The following is a 20,560-nucleotide window of genomic DNA, read 5'->3' as shown; positions in this document are numbered from 1 at the left end:
CTCTCTTGTTTGTTGATTAAACGCAGAACATGCAAGAGAGATTTTCATGTTCGCCGCCCTAAACAGCGGGCCAAAAATGCAGCACAAATGCAATTTGTATTCAAACCAATGACATTACAGTTATTCTCCATTAAGCAAATGATCAAACAGGGCTTAGTCATGACACAATGCTTTTTCTTTTCTAACTTTCTCTTGCATTCATTCACTTAAGTAAGTTTAATCTCATCACAAACCGAGCATATTAGCTTCAATTAGGTAAATCTCCCATTTCGGATTCAGAGAGGGCTTACTCCCTCCTTTGGCAAAGTGTAGCTAAGAGCAGTTATTGAAGATTCATTACAAATCCCCTTGCTCCAGTAAATTATAATAAGATATATATACAGTATATAGTAAGATAAATTACACAATGTCTTTGGCTCTCTGTTCTGCATCATCGCAGTAAGACTCAGTTGTAACCTCTGAGGTCCCACATTCAATTAACTTAATCAATGTTAGTTCTGGGCACAGTGACAGTAATCTTAGGAAATAAAAGAAAATTATATGGAGCTGTAAAACCCTGATGAATATTTTTTTATTAATAATTACCAAATGCATTTATTTTATGTGCTTATCACATAAGCCCCTTGCCAAAACATCACTTTAATATTATTGTGCACGTATAAAATATATATCTATGGTATCACAAGTTATAACAACATTAAAGGATGAGAATGAAACATGAGATACAGTATATATTTTAGAGGAAAGTCACACTTTGAGTCATTTCGTATCTTTACAACATTTTAAAACAGTCCTTGTCTTATTATGATTCCCATCTTTTGACAAATCACTTTTCAGTTAGTCATATTAGACGAATATTCGTCACTTTTTTAATATTTGAAAATAAAAGCTAGAGGTTGTATTCAGATGATATGATTTGAGACTTGAGGTGGACTTTTATCGATTCATTTTAGACTTCACTTGAGATGTACAGTGAAAGGACTGTGGAGTTTAGGTTCAGTATTTCTCATTGAAACGTATTGCGTGTGTCCCTGAGGTCCAACAAAAGTGTTGAATGCATGTCCTTCTTCATAAAATATTTCCAAAGCCCATTTTTTAAAAGTATTTTGAATCCTATATTCATGCTTCTTCTTTCCTGTCTTTGCTGGTGCATTGATGCTTTTATTGGTGCATTGAATCCACCTGTAGATCACTGGAATAATGTGAAACCATTGGCAGAACTGTGTATCGCATTTCTTATGTGCATGTGACCAAGACAAACAAAAAGGGCACCCACTCATAAAAAAAATGTCCCATAGTGTCAAGGAAATTGCTGGAGCTGGTTAACAAAGTGAAGAACTTGTCATTATACTGGGATGTCTTATGCAGGAACATTTATTGAAGCTCAATTGAGGAGAACAGAGTTACAGTACAAGTGAAACACTGTGCAATGCCACTCAATTCTCCCGTCTACCTCCGGACAATAATGTTTAAAGCCTTCACCAAATCATTGCCCTTACTACTGCCCTTACACAGGTTACTTGCTGTTCATTCTAAGAGGAAACCAGTATGACCGTCTGCACAAAGCACAGCATATCTCCACTTAACCTTGGTTATCAAGACAGCTGCATATCCCAGCCAACCTCAGTAGAAAGAAAGGTGAACCGCTCTGAAATAGAAAGGTCATGACCTACTGCTCCAAGGATAGAAAATGACCAGATAATGAGCCGTAAAACACGAATATTTCCCCCACAGTTCCCCCGTTTTTGGCCGCAACCTTAATTACCATTACTTTAAAATCAATTAAGGTCACAAACACTTACAATAATCTATCATAACCACTCAACAAAACAAGTAAATATGTGAATTACCATCAATAATCAAAAAATAATCAATGTTCAACAATGTTATGCATCAATTTCCATCAAATGCCAATTAAACTATTAAACTAACATAATTTTCCCCTCCTGTGATACTAGAGATCAGAAACTCCACAGGGTACCTTGGACTCATCTCAAATGACTTGGCCCTTGACCTGGACTTGCCCTAATTGACTTTAACTTAAGACTTGACTGTTTCAAATGACTTAAGATTGTTTATTTGGCAATCTTGCCTTTATTTGAAAGCGGACAGTCTAGACAGACAGGAAATGAGGGTAGACACAAGGGGTACGACATGTGACAAATGTTTTGGATCAGTATGCCCCTTAAGACGTGACCCGGACTTGTCTCAAAAGACTTCACAGTTGACATGGACTTCCCCCAAAAGACGTGAAATCAGCTCTGACTTTAACTAGTGAATATTTGGGTGATTTCACCAGAGCATATGGTTCATGCACTCATGCCATTGGGAACTTAGGGACACTGTTCTTCAGCTGACCTTCTAACCTCACTGTGGAGTACAGATAATAAAATATATATATTCTGTATAAATAATTTACCTTCATGGACTGATAAAGTATATTATTACTGTAGCTGACTTGCTTCCTCTCCTCTAGCCCCTTAAGCTGCACTGTGAGCTCTGCAGCATCGTGTCCAGCTCCGGCCAGATGTTGGGCCAGGCTGCCGGCCCGCAGATCGACCGCTCTCCCTGCATCTGGCGAATGAACAACGCGCCGACGCGGGGCTTTGAGCGCGACGTGGGCCAACGAACCACCCTGAGGGTCGTCTCGCACACCAGCGTCCCCCTGCTGCTTCAGAAGCCCCAGTACTTCTTCGGCCAGGGCAACGACACCGTCTACGTCGTTTGGGGGCCGCTACGAAACATGAGGAAGGACGGCAAGGGCATTGTGTATAATATGCTGCGACAGGCGGCGGAGAACTACCCTCACGCACGCATCTATGTCACCACAGAGGACAGGATGAACTACTGCGACATGGTCTTCAAGAAGGAGACGGGAAAAGACAGGTGAGTCTTCTGTATTTATTTGCTCCTCTTTTTTGGCACAGCATCACTACATTCCTCAGCAGACTTCCAATTTTTCACCCTGACAAATTTACCACTCAGTACTTTGACATTCACTGTTCTGTTCGCTGCTATAATATCGACCTTATCGAGGTTGATGGTCTGCTCAATGTTCTGTGCTTTCCTCATCTCAAATCCTCCCTTTCATGAGGCATTATCAAAGTGAGTTACTTAACTTTCCCCCCCAAAGAGGCTCTACATGGCACTGGAGGCCATTTTCTAAAGAGAAGCTTTTATGAGGAGTCTCAGAAGCATGCACTGCCTGGGTTATAGGCATCAGCCAAATGCCGGTCTGGGGAAAATCTGGTTAATGAGGTAGCATGATTCTGGCAGTCTTTCTAAACACCCTAGTTGCAGCTGGTCTCACAACTTCTTTGACAGTGTCTTGGCGCATTTTGAATTTTCAAAAAGCTGTGAAATATTTGAAGCTGCAGATCAGTTAAAGATAACCTTTAAAGCTTGCAGAATATAGGTTCTGTGAGATCTATCATCATTGTTTGTTGGAGACGTTTGGCGACAACATATTACGCTCGAAATCGTACTCTGTAATTTAAAGACAGACCCACCTAGCTACTCATTTTTCTATCAATTCCCCTAAGAGAATTGCAGGTTAATGACTAGAACCAGACTCCAAGCTCGCTATTGTTTAGGATGAACCTCATTTCTCAAGCAAGCCTCCATTCATTTCCACAGAGCTCCACGGCCCTGCCTCTCCCACATGTCATCAGGACCTCTCTTAACTTCTTAAGAGGATTAACATGTTCGGTAATAGGCATAGCATCCATTCCATTTCAGCTCCATTGTCTTTTTCTTATTCACGATGGCAGGGTTAACACTGAATTTCATGTAGAGCGTCCGTATTCAGCTTGGCTCAGCTGCTCCGAAGGCTCGCAAAGCACAGATAGAGATGTGGGATTAGGGAGGGATGCTCGGGGAGAAGAATCTCATTACAGGACATAATGCTCCTGGGGGTGATGCAGTGCTTCAATCATTACTGATTGGTAACAGAGACCAAACTGGAGGTGTAACAATGAACCACATCTAATGAATATGTGATGAGAGCTGGGAGGTTTGTCTATATGTTTGCTTCCCTTCCTGTCCGTCATTGTTTGTGTTTGTTTTAAACTTGGCTGCACGTATTCCAGTATTGAGAGGTAATTAGTGTCCATGGTAACAGCCTTTTTTTAAATTAGCCTGAAAGACAGCTGGAACACCGTATATTTAAATATAATCAGAGGCAGAGGAGGGAGTTTATACAGTACATTACTCCAAAAATAAACCACATCTTTTAATGTTACTCACCCTCACTCATGGACACTAGATTTCAGTCCACAACAATTCAACACACTGAACAAATCCAGAAATAAACTACTTCACATCATTTTCACCACTTATCCATGCGAACTAGATTTATTAATGTCTTCAAGTCCACAGCAACATAACATACAACACTCTGAAAACACTCTTTCTGGAGCAGCTTGTCTGCCTTTTCCCTGTCATTCATGTGTGTGTGTGTGTGTGTGTGTGTGTTCACTGGTTTACTGTCAGTGCTTGCCGCATGGTGCCGTGGATAATCATCAGCATGGTGGAGATGGAACAGTGATCGAACACAACTCTAATTATCCAGATTGCCGCGAGCAGCCTGTGAGACGCAGCGTCTCAGCTTCGACTTGCTGATCAGGCGGAACGCAGCGCCGGCTGACTGGCTGGCCGGTCGACCGAGTAACCTTCTCTCAGCTAGCAATTTAAAACGAGACGCAGCCGTCTGTCAGGAAGCTCAGCCGCTCCTGGACAGAGAAGAAGAAATTGAAGTTCAGAAAGACTCGGAAGGTGGAGGGGTTATGAGATTCTAAGCAAGGCTTTAGTAAAGTCCACCTCAGTCCAATGCGAGTCAAATCCATGACCAGGTTAAGCTGATTTCAAGTCAGCAGCTGGTTGAAAAAGGTGTCAAGAGCAAATAAGGACCAGCTGTACAAGACCAAGATGAAACCTTATAATAGACACCAGCTGCAGTGTGTCCTAATTCCAAGGCTGATTCTAAGCAGGTTTTGTGTACGTTTATACGTTCATGGAAAAGACACATATTTACATTTATATTCAATCATTTGAATAAGAGGAGCCACTGAGAATAAGTGCTTCGACATTCAGTTCCCTGTTCCACTTGACACAAGCGCAACAAGGTGCTTAAAGAGTGCTGCAGAAAACCTGACAATGAGCCTGAAAAAGATTGAGAGTTGGAGAAAAAGCCTAGTAAATAAGTACTTAAAGGTATACTGTGCAGAAATTGTTGGTTGCTCCTCCCTGGCTCGACACCAGAGAGAGAGAGAGAGAGAGAGAGACAAAGCGGAGCAGAGGAGAGAGACGGAGATAGTGATGTAACCTGGTTGCTGGCAAAGGTTGACGCCCAGAAGCGTCCCAAACACAGCAAAATAATAAGAAAATAAGAAAATACAGGCAGAGGGCAGAGTCTTTGTTGATACGTAAACCGCCACACACTTCTCGTGGGTCATAAGTAGGGTTGCCAACTTTCTCACTACGAAATAATGGACTAAAGGTGACATGCTGAGTGCCAGGAGCTCTGGAGGAGAGAGCTGGGAGCGGAGCCAGAGCTCTCCGGGAGCTCTTCGAGACAATTAACACCCCTGAGTCACGCCAGATTCTGCTCTGATCCGGAGCCGTTTACCGGTGGGAGGAGAGCTCAGAGTTTATTTTTTAAACTTTGAGCAGCAGCAATAGTAAGTGCTCCGTCTGTGTGTCTGTTAGCATGTTTAGCAGAGCAGCAGCAACAGTGAATGCTCCGTCCGTCTCTGTGGCTACTGGCTAGGCGGGATAGGGAGTTTATATCTGTTTATATGTAGCAACGTCATCATGCAGAAACCTACGTCAGGTCACGTGGGATTTTAGAAGGGCTTGGGAAAATGGCATTTTGACACTAAAACATATGTACTTATGTACAGATTTGAATACATATAGAACACTAATGTGAAACCACAGAAGGATATAAGAAAATAATTGACCTGCCCTTTAATTGACAGTGGAAATATAAGTTTGATTGATGTCCAATGATGCAATTTCTTGTATACTAACTGTAAATACAGCATACCATGAAGACTTGTGTATCATATATACACAGCATACATATATCGTCTAAATATAATACTATAATATAATAATAATGTTGTGAGGAGTTTCTTTGAGGATGAACAGAGATGTTCTAAACCTTTCATCATCCAATTATTGAACTGACAATAGATTCAACATCATTACATACACAGGATGGATTCTGCCGGTGAGAATTGTCTTTGTTTACTGAGGGAGAAAACTTCTGTTTGTATGCACCTTCAAACAAAGAGGAAAATGTATCCTGATGACTCAGCTGCCTAAGGTGACGTCATAATGACGTCAGAGGTTCAAATCCGGCCAGAGACTATTGTGGCTTGTCGTCTTCTTCTCTCGTCCGTCCATCCTATCACTCTCTTCAGTGAGCTGCCTCAAAAAAAAAAATCTAAAAGAAATAGGCAGAAAAAAAAATCAACTCAAGACAAAAAGTCTGACCACAACCTGGGTGTAAATGTATTTTGACAGCCGCTTAAACATATGATTCATGTAATTGTGCAGTGCGGCTGGAAGTTGCACAGGCTGAACCTATCCGTTATCAGCACTACCTCCTGAGCCGCAGCCGTTGGCTGTCGGACTGTATCGGCGTGGCCCTGTTAGCGGCAGGAGATAACAGACCTTACGACAACACAGGACTTAAATCACACTGTCAGTTTACAGCACCGCCACCTGGGCCTGTGTGACCCGGGTCTCTGCTTCCCAGTCAGCTGCACCTTCATAGTGGATGTTTGTGTGCATGTGTGTGTGTTTGCACAGGTGAGATACCTTCCCTCTGGTTCTGACGTTTATTTGGGCATTTTTATTTATCCTTCTGAGTGCCTATTTATTATAGCAAACTGTTTCCCATGCCAAGAATCAGGATTCCTTAGTATTACATCCCCTCAACCATTTTAACGTTTAGAAAGTTTCATACAACCCTAAAGGTCACCTTTGTTCTTTTCATTGGAAACAAACGTGTTTTTTTTTCACTGTGTTTTTTCTTACGACTTAAAGGCCCCGAAAACCTATTTTCCCAAACAGGCTGTTACTATGAGTGATGAGACACAACACAAACATAATATTTGCTGTAGAAGAATGTAGGATAGTTTTGGTTATTATACACGAGAGATTTCTCTATTCTGTCTCTATTATCTCTTCTCACTGATTTGAAATGGCTGGAGCTCTGTTGCAAAAAAAAGTGGCAGGGTCATGACCTTGAAAAATGTGTTTTTCTTCTTTTTCCTAAAGTTGGATGTTTGTGCTTCACTGGACAGGTTGATGTAAGTGCAGAATTTGACACTCGAAGGCTGTTTTTACATTCATCTGCTGAAGGGGAAAAGTTTCTTTGTGCTCACCTGAAATCTGAGTTTATGTCGCGTACCTACGAGCGTGATCTGTGACATCACAACTAATTTGGAGCCAATTGTTGTCCAGTATGCAACTTACTCAAGTGTGATGTTGAAACTTGAATTCTCCAGTGCACAAACAAATTATTATTCTTTGCAGAATAAGTTTATATCTCTTTAAATATGTCTGGCGGCGAGTTTTAAAGGTTGTGTTTACAGCTTCAGTTTGTGGTTTTATTTTCCATCTTTTTATTTTGGCACATTTTAGAATTGTGTAAAACTTCAGGATGTTATACAGCTGTTAATCCCTTTTCATGTAATAGACAACAAAACTGCCTTTATAGGCAAATACATTAGGCAAAATTGACTTCAGGCCTAGCTAGCAACTGAAAAGATGTTTCCAGCTGAGGTAGGAATGTCCTAAAATCATTAGATAACATTTGGCCCACAATTCTAACACTAACATCCACTATACATTTACGTCTGCATCTACGGTTGACAGAAATGTTCCTCACATCACCTCTGTGCTTCTGCTTGTCAGGTACAGCATGAGATGCAATCAGTACAAGGCCCCGCTCATTACATATATTTAATTATAGTCCATTTACTGTACATCTGTCTACTTAAAATTTAATTTTCCCAAATTATTCTGCAGTGCATACAGAGTGAAATTTGGTTTGACTTGTCACATCTGACTCATAATTACCTTCTGTCCCGGCAAACAAAGACGTCTAAAACAAGAAGACATCGATATCACGCAGCTGTTACCTTTCATTTGATAGACAAATGCAACACCAACATCCACTGCACACTTGTATTTGCACCTACAGTTGTCACGCCATCTGAACGCTGATTATATGAGTCCCTGTGTGCGTCACAGAGCATGAGATACATACAGTATGAGGACAGGATCATCAAATATTGCTCTACAAGTGGTCAAAAACTTCACGGGTGACCTTTAATTACAAGGAAATACTGATGTCATTTAGTTATCAACCATTTATTCCCATTTACATTTCTCCCAATCATTCTGAAACACATACAGCTTCTGAATAGATTAACACTGACTTGTTTTTAATGTTACAAACTTTATGTTGTCAAGTTCAAGTCCTGTTCTGGCAAAGAAAGACATCTAAAACTGTTACAAACCCTTCATTTGATGGACAAATCTGACACAACCATACAGTACAATTTTGTATTTGCATCTGCAGTCAGATAAAGTGTTTGTCACGTTACCTCAGTGCTTGTATTGGTGTCCTCGTGCGCTCCTCATGCACGTTGTACAGCACGAGATGCAAACAATACAGGGATGTGTTTTTGAGTTGTCAGAAACTCCACTAGTGATCTTTACTTTCAGGAGAACATTTAGTTATATCTCATTCAATCTCAGAATCCATCACCTATCTACCTGTCGACGATTTAGCCTCTGGGGACAACGGCCAATATTTCAGGGCTTCTGGTGTTGCCAGTGGATATCTGGATAACGGATATATGGGCCAAAACTTTCTGTTCTGTGTGCCGGTCATTGTTTACAGTCCGATTAGCAACTTGAGACGGTCAAGATGACATTTCGGCTAATCTCTATATGCATATGATTGCAGATAAATGTTTTAAAAAGCTAAAAAGAAAAAAAAGAAGCTAAATCGTCAGGCAATAGCCAATGGGTTCCGAGATTGCCTCTTTTGCTCTCCACATGGACTGTTTACCTGCATGCAACCAAAGCCCACTCAAACTTGATTGGTCAATACTACTCGGACTACAAACAGAAACCAGAAGGCTTCCAGTACCAAAATCTTGTCCCGTTGCCTACATATTCTCTTCCAGGGGAGTTTTTCCTCGTCACTGTCGCCAAGTGCTTGCTCATGAGGGAACTTTAAATTAAAGAGTCTGGTCTAGACCTGCTCTATGTGAAAAGTGCAACTTTTTTTATGATTTGGTGCTATATAAATAAAATTGAATTGAATTGGATTCTGCATTCATATGCAGATATCAGTTTATAGAGATTATAGCTCATTCACCTCTGTCTTCACTAGTTTGCATTTCCTCCAATCACCCTGCAACGCAGACAGCATGAAAAAAAGATTAACATTTACATATTTTTACGTACAAAGTTTTATAGTGTCACATCTGTCTGGAAATGAACTCCTGTACAGACGTTCAAAATAAGAAGACATGGATGTGACAGTAAAACATGTAAGATGACATTTGCTCGAGGGATTATTTCTAAAGAGGACTTTGGTTTCTTACTGTTGTTGTCAGATGAGAGTTGACAGAGTGTGAATGCATCAGTAATGTGAGAACTCAACTGTGGTACAATGAAAAAAGGAAAAGACTAACTGAGACTAAGTGTCAGTCCCCAGATTTAAGCAACAATAGGTTTGTGCAGTGGCGATAAAACCTTAAAAAAAAGTGACACAAACTGAACATATAAACACAGATGTTTTCCTTAAAACAGTGGTTCTCAAGCTTTTTCAAGTCATGACCCCCCCAGAATAATCAGGTTGGTGTTTGAACCCCCCCTCCCCCCCCTCCACTTCACCTCAATGCAAACTCATTGAACACATTGAATAAACTGTCTGCCTGAGGCTGTTCAGGGATTACTGTCATATAACACATGAAAGCTGTAAAACTCATACGGGAAGACCATTGCTTTGCCCGCAGACAGAATAACAACTAATTCGATTTTTTGTTTTAATTAGTGTTTTTAGACTTATTGAAATAACGGCACCTTCACAGTCAGTCAACATATCTGCTTTAGGCCTAAAAGAGCAATAATAGATAAAATTTACATTCTCCTTTTACTGAGGTAATGGAGCCTGTTAACATGTATAAAAACAGAGTATATATCCTGATGGCCTTGCACACCTTAGTTTAAGAACTCTTTTCATATCTGTTTACACCTATTCTGTATCAGTATTCAGTACATTTTCCTGTAATAATGGAGATTCTGTCTGTTCAGACTTCCATTTAAAGCCTTGTTGCCTAATATCAATCAGTTCATTCTTGTTCTTTTGTTACGAAGCAGGGACATCATTCACTTCCCCTCACACATTTTAGTGGGCTGGCTCAGTCTACTTATTTGAACAAAAGCAACTGTATTCTTGGTTTTATGTTGGAGAACGCCACACAATGATCATCTTCAACTCTGATGAGCCGTGATCTGTATTTGCTCTTGATGAATGTCAGTGTGGAAAATGTCTTCTCACATAAATCTGTAGATCTAAAAGGAATAAGTACATCCGTTGCATCCGTTGTACATCCATTACTGACAGCCAGAATTCTCCCAGTGCGCGTGATGCAAAAACAGTCTGTAATGTGCAGTCAGAGGAGAAGTAAAACAGGACATCCTACAGTTCCTTATGACCTCTTATGACAGGTGTTGTGCATTGGAGGTGGAGAAAGGCTGGCGTATCCAGTCGTATCTCTCTGGCGTGTCGTCTTTAGGGAAATATCTGTTGACACTGCCAAGCAGGCCTCTGAGGTGAGTGGTAATAACGCCTTTCATTGTTTGGATGCTTATGTCATAACTGTCCATGAAGTCCTCGAGTTCAGGGAACATTTCAACACCGCCCTCCTCGACTCGCACGGCCCATCGCTCCAGCTTCCTTTTAAATGCTGTCGCATGTTTTGACAGTTCAGTTTGTCAAAACATGCCTGCAAAATACGCAGCCCACTCCGGGTCAGTCAGATGGTCAGTGAGGGAAAAACCACAATCTGATGACATACAGACCTCGTCACGCAGCTCAAACAATCTCGTCAATACTTTATCCCAAGAGAGCCATCTTGACCTCTGTGTGAAACCAGAGCTGCCGAGTCTCACGTTTTGACCGTGACACTCATGTAATTGACACAGATCTCACAATCTCACACCACACGTGCCTTTTCTCACGCTAACTTTTCATCTTCGCTTCCTCTGATATAAAATTTGTGATTTTTAAGCGAAGGAACAACAGTTCTACTTTTTCAAGTTCAGATGGGCTGAGGTGCAGAGCGTAACAAGGTTAAGGCAGCACTTTTCACAATTTTCCGTGAACACACTGATCATCTGTTTGAACCGAAAGTGTGCAACAACAAATCATTGCAACGCGTGTTCTGGTGGAGCTGATAATTTACAAAGATATTACTTCTATCTGGATGATCGGAGCGACTTGGTGAGAAGCATAGATTTTTCTCATCCTATGTTTTGAAGAAAAATATGTGTAATATCTGGAGTGTAGTGGGTCAATAGCCACTACAACCCCACCCCCAGAGCTCCATCTGTACATACAGATGACACAGTTTTCCCAAATTGGTCTGTCTTCATGCATTTTGCTGTCCAGGTTGTTAAAAAGGTCGCGACCTGTGCAAGTTCCCTCCAACCAAATATCCTCATCATACATTTTAACATCTTTGATTCGTCCATTTGCAGTGAAAAAGCTTCCACTTTTCTTTGCTCTGTCCATGAGCTTCATTTGACAGTGGAATAGTCTCAAGTGTGCCAGCTATTTTCTCACACCGCATAGCTCTTGTCATTGCAACGGCTGCTGGGCGGATGAGGCTCTCAGCAATAGTGTGGGGATTTTTCGATTGAGCCACCAGATATGCCACTTCATATGAAGCTGTCAGGGCCTTATCAGGGACTGTAGTGTACTCACTCACCACTGTCTTTTTAGCTCTGTAGTTCTCCCTCCTCACGTCAAAAAATCTCTTAAGGGTTTGTTGATGTGAGAGGTGTGTTTCGTTTTCAAATGTCTCTTAAGTTTAACTGGTTTTAAGCTTTTGTGTGTAAGCACTTCTGAACAAATAACACACTGTGGATATTCCACGTTGTTTTTGGATATGCATGTAAATCTATTTTACAGAAAGTCAGGGTCATATTTCCGAAGCTTGTTGGGAACCCGGGGCTCTGTTGGAGCAGTCAGTTGATGGTGCTACTGTGACCCACCTTTAGACATCTCCTGTTGGCCCAAGTCTTGTTGCTCCATAGTCATTCCATGTGATACCTGGGAAAACTGGCTATAGCTTCTTTGTTAAGCACGGTACTGTGGAACAAAAGCACCAAAATGAAAAAGGTTTTTGTGTGTGTGTCTTATCAAAACTCATGTGCACGCACACTTTGACTCTTACAAACACACTCAATAAAATCTATTCTAAGGCAATTATATCATTGATGCAGGTGATGTAATGTAAAAACCATTCCCCAGTCTACAATATGTTATTTTATTTTTTTCTCCACGACCATCTGGCGATCCCTGGAAATGACACAAGAACCAAAAATGGATGTTTCATCTGCAATTCATCATCAGGGGTGAGTCAGTTTAATCTTAGATGAACTTAATAGCAGATGCTCCATTCTCGTGGGCCTACAAATATAGGGTGAATTTTATTTTAATCTGTTTTTATTAGCGTGAATGTCACGGCTGTGTAATCATACTTCATAATCTCTTGCCTTCCACTTAAAATGAGTGTAAGTACCCCTGGCAGTCAAGGTTTACTCATCCTAAAATAGTTTGGGGTTTAAAAAACGAAACACCGTTCAGTTCAACAGCTCCTCCGTGTTATAATCATAGTCTAAGAGATTCCCGGTCAATATTTGCGAATGTGAACAGCTCTTAGGCAAAGTCACATGTCGCAGATCTGAGTGTCTCCGTGAAGTTGTTTGTTAGAAACGCCGGGAGCTGCTCTGTAGAGATTGAATCGGAAAAGACAGAAGAGGAGGAAAGCATTCATAGGGATTTTCTTGGGATGAAGGAGTATTTTCTGGTTTAAAACTGACATAAACCCCCCATGGAATAAAAGCTCACATGGATATAAATACTCAAACAAAACTAGAATGCACTCTTCTGTTCGTCGTCTGTGGAACAACTGTAGATTTTACACCTGATGATGCTGCGAGTTCGAGTTTTGGCTCTACGGTTCCTGGCTTTTGAAAATTATTTCTCAATTTTCTTTTATTTTTTTCCAATTTTATTTATATAGTGCAAAAGAGAAGTTACCTTAGAGCACGTAGAGCAGGTCTAGACCGTACTCTTTATTTTACAGAGACCCAACATTCCCCCATGAGCAAGCACTTGGCGACAGCGGCAAGGAAAAACTCCCCTTTAACAGGAAGAAACCTGAAGCAGAAACGGGCTCTAGGTGGGCGGCCATCTGCCGTGACCAGTGGGTTTGAGAGATAAAGAGGGAGGGAGGAGGAGAGAGGAGAGAAAGAGGGAGGGAGAGAGAGAGGGGAGAGAGAGACACACTCATTGTCCAAACATTTAATTGAACTGAGTTATCACAAAAGAAAGCAGCACAGTGGAATTCATTTTCACATTCTCACGAAATACAGTCGGTAACGTAGTGACTCCTTCTGTTGGCTGCGGCTAGTTTCAGCTGTAGCGAAAAAGGATGTGAAGCAGAAAGCTCTGTTGGCGTCGCTTATTATTCAGCAGGACAAAGTTATAAAAATTGGATGGTGCAGCACAGCTAATGAGCTTCAACCGGACTTTCTGGTTGTCTCTGACTTAAAGGTCAGTTCTGTTAAGATGGTTTGAAACTGGTGAAAGCTGTGAAATGACTTGTTAATGTTCAATAAAGTTCAACCCTATCCAAAAGCAAACAGCGCTCTACTTTACCTTTGCTAACACTGATCGCATCAATTCTATTGAAATGAAATAAGCTGATTTCAATTTGAAATTCTGCTGTTATAAATAATCTTATGAATGAATCCTTAAAGCTGCACCAGACATGTTTTTGTGCATTGATAGTCCAAAATAGCTGCAAAAAAATCAAATGTTTTTGTTTTTTTTTTACATCTTTTTTTCTTTCAATTCAGTTTACTTTATTTCACCACAACAGTCAGTATCAATACTGCTTTCTAGGGAGTTCTGGGAACATATATTGAAAACAAACATATAAGTAAAGCAATAAGACAATTAAAATCTGCAATTTAAGCAGCAGCAGGGATTGTCAGGACATGTGGATCTCAGCTCTTGAAAGCCTTTGCTGTTGATCTTGTGTGACCATCAGGGGCTGGTGGTCTCTCTTGACTCGTCATCTGATTGGAGATGCAACTGCAACTTTGTAGACAATGATAATAAAAAAGGTTTCTTGAATCTTGAGGCTTACTGAAAACTGAACTATAATCATTTAACTTCACATCAAAAGACAAGAAGTTACTGTTGGCTGTTACAGATTACAGTTGAAAATAGCTCAGTTTTATTTACCTCTGATGACATTGTTTTGATTTGTCACTTATTGTTAAACACAAAGGTTTATCACTGGTGATCATACTGGACATCAGAATAGTTTCGGGCAAAATGGGCCTGTACCATCAGCTGCAGCAACTACTGAAACATAACATGTCACACGAGAAAGAAATTCAGAGACAGAGATGGGATGCTCTTCTTTGCCTCACTTCAGCATGCTTTTACGTTTAAAAAAAAAGAAGTTTGAAGTCCGATATCCTGCCTAAAGTAGCTGGAAATTGCTGCCTGACCCTGAATTTTTCTAACTCAAGGTGAAGGAATGTGACAACGAGCACCATTCACCGAACTTTGTTGATGCAATCTGCATGCTGATGTGATTGAGAGTAGCCACTGGCTTCAATGTCAAATGACTCTCCACCGGTGCACAGACTTTTGTTTACAGGGAGTGTCGTACGTGACTGTATCTATAATTGGTTTGTGTATTGATGTCAAGAGAAGAAGAAGCTGTAGATAGCGGAAATGCTGCTGCTGGTTCATGTAGGAGATTGAAACACAGCGTTTGCAGCATCACCACATAATTTCATGCTTATCACGGCAGGCCGTTTAAAGAGAAAAGAGAGCAGAGGGATTCAATGTGTTTCTCACCACATGCAGCTGTGATTCTCACTGTATACGGCCTTAAAAATCAGCACTAAGCGTGTTGCTCTCCATCCAAACCAAGAATTTGTCACTGAGCAAGCGTGTAATGACATTACATTTCTGTGTTGAAAGCTTGTAATTGCTGTGAAATTATCTTATTAAATGAAGCCACTGGAAACTGGAAACACAAATAACCCCGGCGTTCTGGGTGGCTGTACATCGGGTCAAAACTGGTCAATTCAGAAGAACAGGAATGTGATTGCACGTCCTCTCACAGAGGAAGAGTTGGATCAATGCCTCGTCATTTTCTGTGCTCCCGTGACCCCGTCTCAGAGGGAGAGGAGCAAACTGTCAGCTGAAGGCGAAGCGCAGTCTTCCTTAGAGTCCATTTGCATTTATGTCCTAATGATATAACGACACTCTGAGGATGTTAGCAAAACTATTAGCGAGGGAGACACATCGGGAGGGTCGTTGGATTTCCATTTGGAATGTTAAAAAGGCAAAAATCCTTTTGTCCTCCATCTTTGATGAGATCAGTTTTATTTGTGTGAACATTACCAGTCAAAGGTTTGGAAAGTTTTGATTGGTACTGCACATATAAAAACATTTGCAAACTTCCCTTGAACTGTATCTCTCAATAGTGATGAAAACTGCAGTCAATACCGTTCTTATGTATCGTCTTATGTGCACTATAGGAGCCAAAGTATTAAGACACCTGAATGTTACCCCAAAACATGAATGTTAAGCACCTTATTCCAATTCATTAATATGCTGCTGCAACAGCACACCACAAGAGATTTGCTTCCATTCGCCCACACAAGCATTAGTGAGGACGGGTGCTGATGTCCGGCGATAAAGGGGGGATTTATAGATGTGTGTTAAGTGGTAGCTTTGGAGCCTACGCACAAAGCTGCTGTAGCTGATGCGCGCCTACATTAAAAATACACAGATGTATTAAAAGAGCTGGCTCCTTGCTTCCAGTTTTTCCCCACTGTCACTTGCAGTATTGCAGTGAATAGAAATCTGTTTTTTTCCCCATTGACCATCATGATAAAAGAGACATCTGTGAAACTTTTGACAGGACACCTCCAACTTCAAACAAGGTCAATTATTAATCTTTGTGTTATGAATATTTAATCCGTGAAGGTTTTATATTTGTTAAACTTTCCCAGAGCCTTGAAAAGCAATTTTAAAGTTTGCAGCGTTTTTCGGCTTATGTGCCAGGTGAGCAGTTTTCATTTGAATGAATAGGTGCCGTCTTTCAGCCAGGTGTCCAGTTCCTATAATACATCCATGAAAAAACCCCACTACTACCACAGCGCCTGAAGTTACTTAAGTATGTGCATACTCCACAATCGCTCTATGTCACAAAATAAATTAAAAAATGTTAACACAATTACTGGGAGAAAGATAATTTAAGCGTGATACAGCCTGATTATGTATATCTAGTCAAAGTGTTGCTATCAATGGGTCAAATTAGATCCTGAGATTAGTTCCTCTGGTTCCAAATCACCTGGAATTTAGACACTAAACTGTATCTATTGCAGGACTGTCATTAATACCAAACAACAGGTGTGTCAACATATTTTTGGCCATATTTATTTACCTTGTTTCATCTCATATTTTATGTCTGATTGGATTTTCTGCTCTGGTGAATAAATAATTCAGAAAAAGGTCTGCGGTAGGAAAACGGCCAAAGATTTTTACTTTCATGTCACCAACAATTTTGTCATACAAGATGACTCCTTTTTGTCATACCTCGTTTTTAGAAAAGACATATTTTTATATATATTGGAGTCTCTCTATGGTTTCCAGCCTTCCTGAATGGAATCTCCTCTCTCTGCAGTCTTTGCTAACAAAATCACGTCCGCCTCACATGAATCAGGTATTCTACCAGCTGGGCAGTAATGCAGGTAGACATGATGGTTAGCCCGCGGCCACAAAAGCAGTAAATGCATTTTCTGCTCGGCTTTGCGGCGCCCGATTGAATAAGCTCCACTGGGTGAAATCTCCCAAACACACACCTGCATCACCAGTCATGTAGCAACCCATTCCCATCTAATAAGCCTTATTAGATCAAATGCCTTTGTGGCTTCAGAAAAATAACTCCCTAAATAGATAAAGCAGCCTCATAACACAAAACTCCACAGTGTGTCAGTGTGTATTAAGAAATGTCTGTGCAACAGTGTCACCAAGATAGTTTCTTGCATAAATATGCTTTTTATAAGAGTCATATTTGTCCTTTAAAGGACTATATTGGCCTTATAAGGCTGAGAAGATTAGATGAACCTTTATTGGCCCCTATTGGCAAAAATATATAGCTGTAACAGCAAAAAGTAATATGATTCAGTGGAAGAAATAGAAAACTAACACTTAAAACATGCAGTAGAATATAAAGTATGCCATTATGAACAGGAGAAACAACAAGAATAGTAATAAAGTGAAGCAATCAAAACAAAAGAAAACATTTTGTTTTTACTGGCACTTCTCCATTTATATGCACAAAAATAAGTTAACAGATGGTAAATAGAAGTACATATCACCACAGTGTTGTTAAGAATAAAAAAATAACTTCAATAAATTCAGCATTATATAGCCTACTAGTGATATGTGCAGAGTGCAAATATACAAATAAAAAAAAATCTGAGGACACTAATGTGAATTACCCGGGATACTAATGGTCTGCAAATATCTTTTGTCTTCACATTAATTAGGAAGTGTTGTGTTTTTTGTGCAAACCATTGCTGCGAAACAGCAATTAATGTGATTCTGACTGTGAGTTGCTGTGGTTTTGTGTGTGTGTGTGTGTGTGTGTAGGAGCCGTGTGTTTTGCCGTGAAGGTGAGAGCCTGAGAGAGAGAGAGAGCGTGTGAAATGTGGAAATGCTGTGGTCAGGCATGAAAATGTTTCACAGGTATACCGCTGTAAATTTTTACCACTCTTCCTCCTCTTCTTCTTTTCCCAGGCCGCTGTTTGACATTTTAACTGCAGCAGGTGCGGAATTCAAAGTCTCCCAGTAGAGCAGATAACTCACTCTCTCTACATGTCTCACGGATCCTCTAACACCTTCTGACTTAAACAAGCTTCTTTCTGACGTTTAGGCCGGCTAAACACTTGTTTCTTTACGCTCACTGTTCTGTGGAATCACAATCAAATAATCCGCAAAATAGGCCAGAATATAAAAAGCAAAGCATGCAGCCTGCTGTATAATTTGAGACAACATTCGCTCTGTAATGTCAAGTCATGTACTTGCTGGTCCGAGTCAGACAAAGGTGGATCTCCTACGACTGTCCAAAGCCAGAAGAATGAGTACAGCTGTAATGGTCTGTGCAGCATCAGCTGTAATGCATCCTGTCACTGATGTTCTGTTATATGTTCTCCTCTAAATTGGATGTGAACAAGTCACTTCAGATTATAGTTGTATATCGCGTGTTTGAAAAGGGAAGCAATCACGTCGTGGCAGCAGTATTAAAATCTGCTTGTAAAATTGTCAAACGCTCATCTCCCCAAATAGAGAAACGCCTGCTCTTCAGAGTTTCTCATCCAGCAACAAGTAATAATTCAGCCGTTCGCTTTGCCTCAAAAAAAAAAACAAAAAACGCAAGCTTTCAGGGATTCTTTTCAATCAGTGAATGCAGCAGCATTACAATTTTCAATGGTCAGCTTTCGATGCAGCTTCCAGAGATTTAGACGCTTTCTGCACACATCACTTAAATGTATAGCTTATTATACTCTGCATTTAGCTCTTTACTACTACAGCTCGATGTTCATCGTTTTCAGAATTCAGAATTTGAAAGATAGAAATGTTTTAGTCTCTACACTCCACAAAATGTCTATTGTATTCAGTACAATAGCTTTGTTTTTATCCCAGCATTCATTTTGTTATAGAATGAAGGACATTTTTCTAAAAGCAAACATCTCTATTTATAGCACACTTTATTTAGATAGACAGTGGTGGAAGAAGTATTCACATCCTTCAAGTGAAAGTAGTTAAAATGTACACTAAGTATTCATATCACAATGTACATAAAAAATAAAATATTATTATTATGCAGGATGACCCTTATAGAGTGTTATATTATTAAATATATCATATATTAACATGTAAGCAGCATTTTAATGTTGTAGCAGGTCAAAGTGGAGCTAATTTTGACTAAATATATTGTTGGGCAGTTTAATGTATAACAATGCATCATATTTAGTAAAAAAAAAACACAATATTTCCCTCTGAAATGTAGTGAAGCAGAAGGATAAAGTGCCACAATGTGTAATATTGTACTCTGTAAATATGTATCATACATGTGCATGAATATGTATACTATATTTGATATGGAAACTGAATCTATGAGAGACTCGTCGTTGGGTAAATGTGTCGAATTAGTGAATGTAGTACATGTTAAAGGAAGAATAATCGCTTCATTATTTCGTCTGTCACACCTTTCAGATTCCTGATTCGTGTGCGGCACCGTTTGCCATCTTCATAATGTGGTGTGATGAACATGAAAATGTAAAATCACGGCAGCGTTGAGCCGTAAGCCTCCTGTAAAACCAGGAGCGGAGCCACATTGTCGGAACAAGAGGGGTTTTGCATATTAAGGTCGTAACACATTTCTTTGCGAGACGCCATAAATCTTTACTGTAAGAGAAGAGACCCGTTGTGGTTTAAGAACAGCCTGAACAGTCGGGGCTGAATGTTTAATAGTACCGTGGTCATTGGGATTACTCCCTACTGTGACGTTAGGCGGCTCTAAATTATTCAACAGAACAAGTGAGATTAATTGATTATTGAGCTGTGAATCAATGATAATCAGTAGTTCTGTGTGTAATTCTGGATCTCAGGTCTTTGTCTTGATCCCTGTCCCTTGAGAAATCTCTTAAGATGGTCCTCATCTGTTTTGCTAATCCTTGGTTTTTACTCTCTTGGTCTTGAGGCAGGCATCCCATTAACATGTTGAAAAGGCAGCAGAGCTTTCAATATCTGACACTTACCTCAGACTGTTGTTCTACTCTGCTCTATTTTTGTGTGATTGTAGTGCAAGTTTTTTTTTGAGCCACTTTTACCAAATCAATTCAGAGTCCTGCTCACCTCTGCTGAGCTTTCCACCATTTGTTACTCTGCTTCTTCTGCCAAATAAATCATCATAAATGGTTTATTGGTGTTGTTGCTATGGCCGGTGAGTAAAACAGGGCCCACTGCAAAACACTGTCAGGGTTAAGGCCTTCATTCAAAGACTACGAGATGTTATGTAGTGAAGCATATTTCAGGTGTTGCTGACTTAAAATTGGTTAAGATAAACTTCTCAATCCGCATGAGGTTTTCATTTCCAAGACGCTATATTCACTTTGAATAATACATAAATCAGACTCC

The 20,560-nt window shown here is 40.2% G+C and overlaps 1 protein-coding gene and 1 non-coding gene across 3 annotated transcripts in view; one reads left to right on the top strand and one right to left on the bottom strand.

Moving 5' to 3' along the window:
- The window catches only part of st6galnac3 (ST6 (alpha-N-acetyl-neuraminyl-2,3-beta-galactosyl-1,3)-N-acetylgalactosaminide alpha-2,6-sialyltransferase 3), a 98,604-nt gene that overhangs the window by 39,321 nt on the left and 38,723 nt on the right, over nt 1-20,560 (top strand). For both annotated transcript variants that reach the window (XM_044368742.1, XM_044368743.1), the window contains exon 3: nt 2,477-2,886. In XM_044368742.1, the coding sequence (XP_044224677.1) occupies nt 2,477-2,886 (410 nt within the window). The remainder of the gene's footprint in view (nt 1-2,476; nt 2,887-20,560) is intronic.
- Nucleotides 11,353-11,449, bottom strand: LOC122994712. The gene has a single exon (XR_006406653.1). It is a non-coding gene; the product is annotated as a small nucleolar RNA U13 (small nucleolar RNA).

Source organism: Thunnus albacares, chromosome 12, assembly GCF_914725855.1.
Source record: "Thunnus albacares chromosome 12, fThuAlb1.1, whole genome shotgun sequence".
Classification (NCBI taxonomy): domain Eukaryota; kingdom Metazoa; phylum Chordata; class Actinopteri; order Scombriformes; family Scombridae; genus Thunnus; species Thunnus albacares.
Note: the sequence above shows the minus strand (reverse complement) of the source record. Positions and strands in the feature narration are given on the sequence as shown.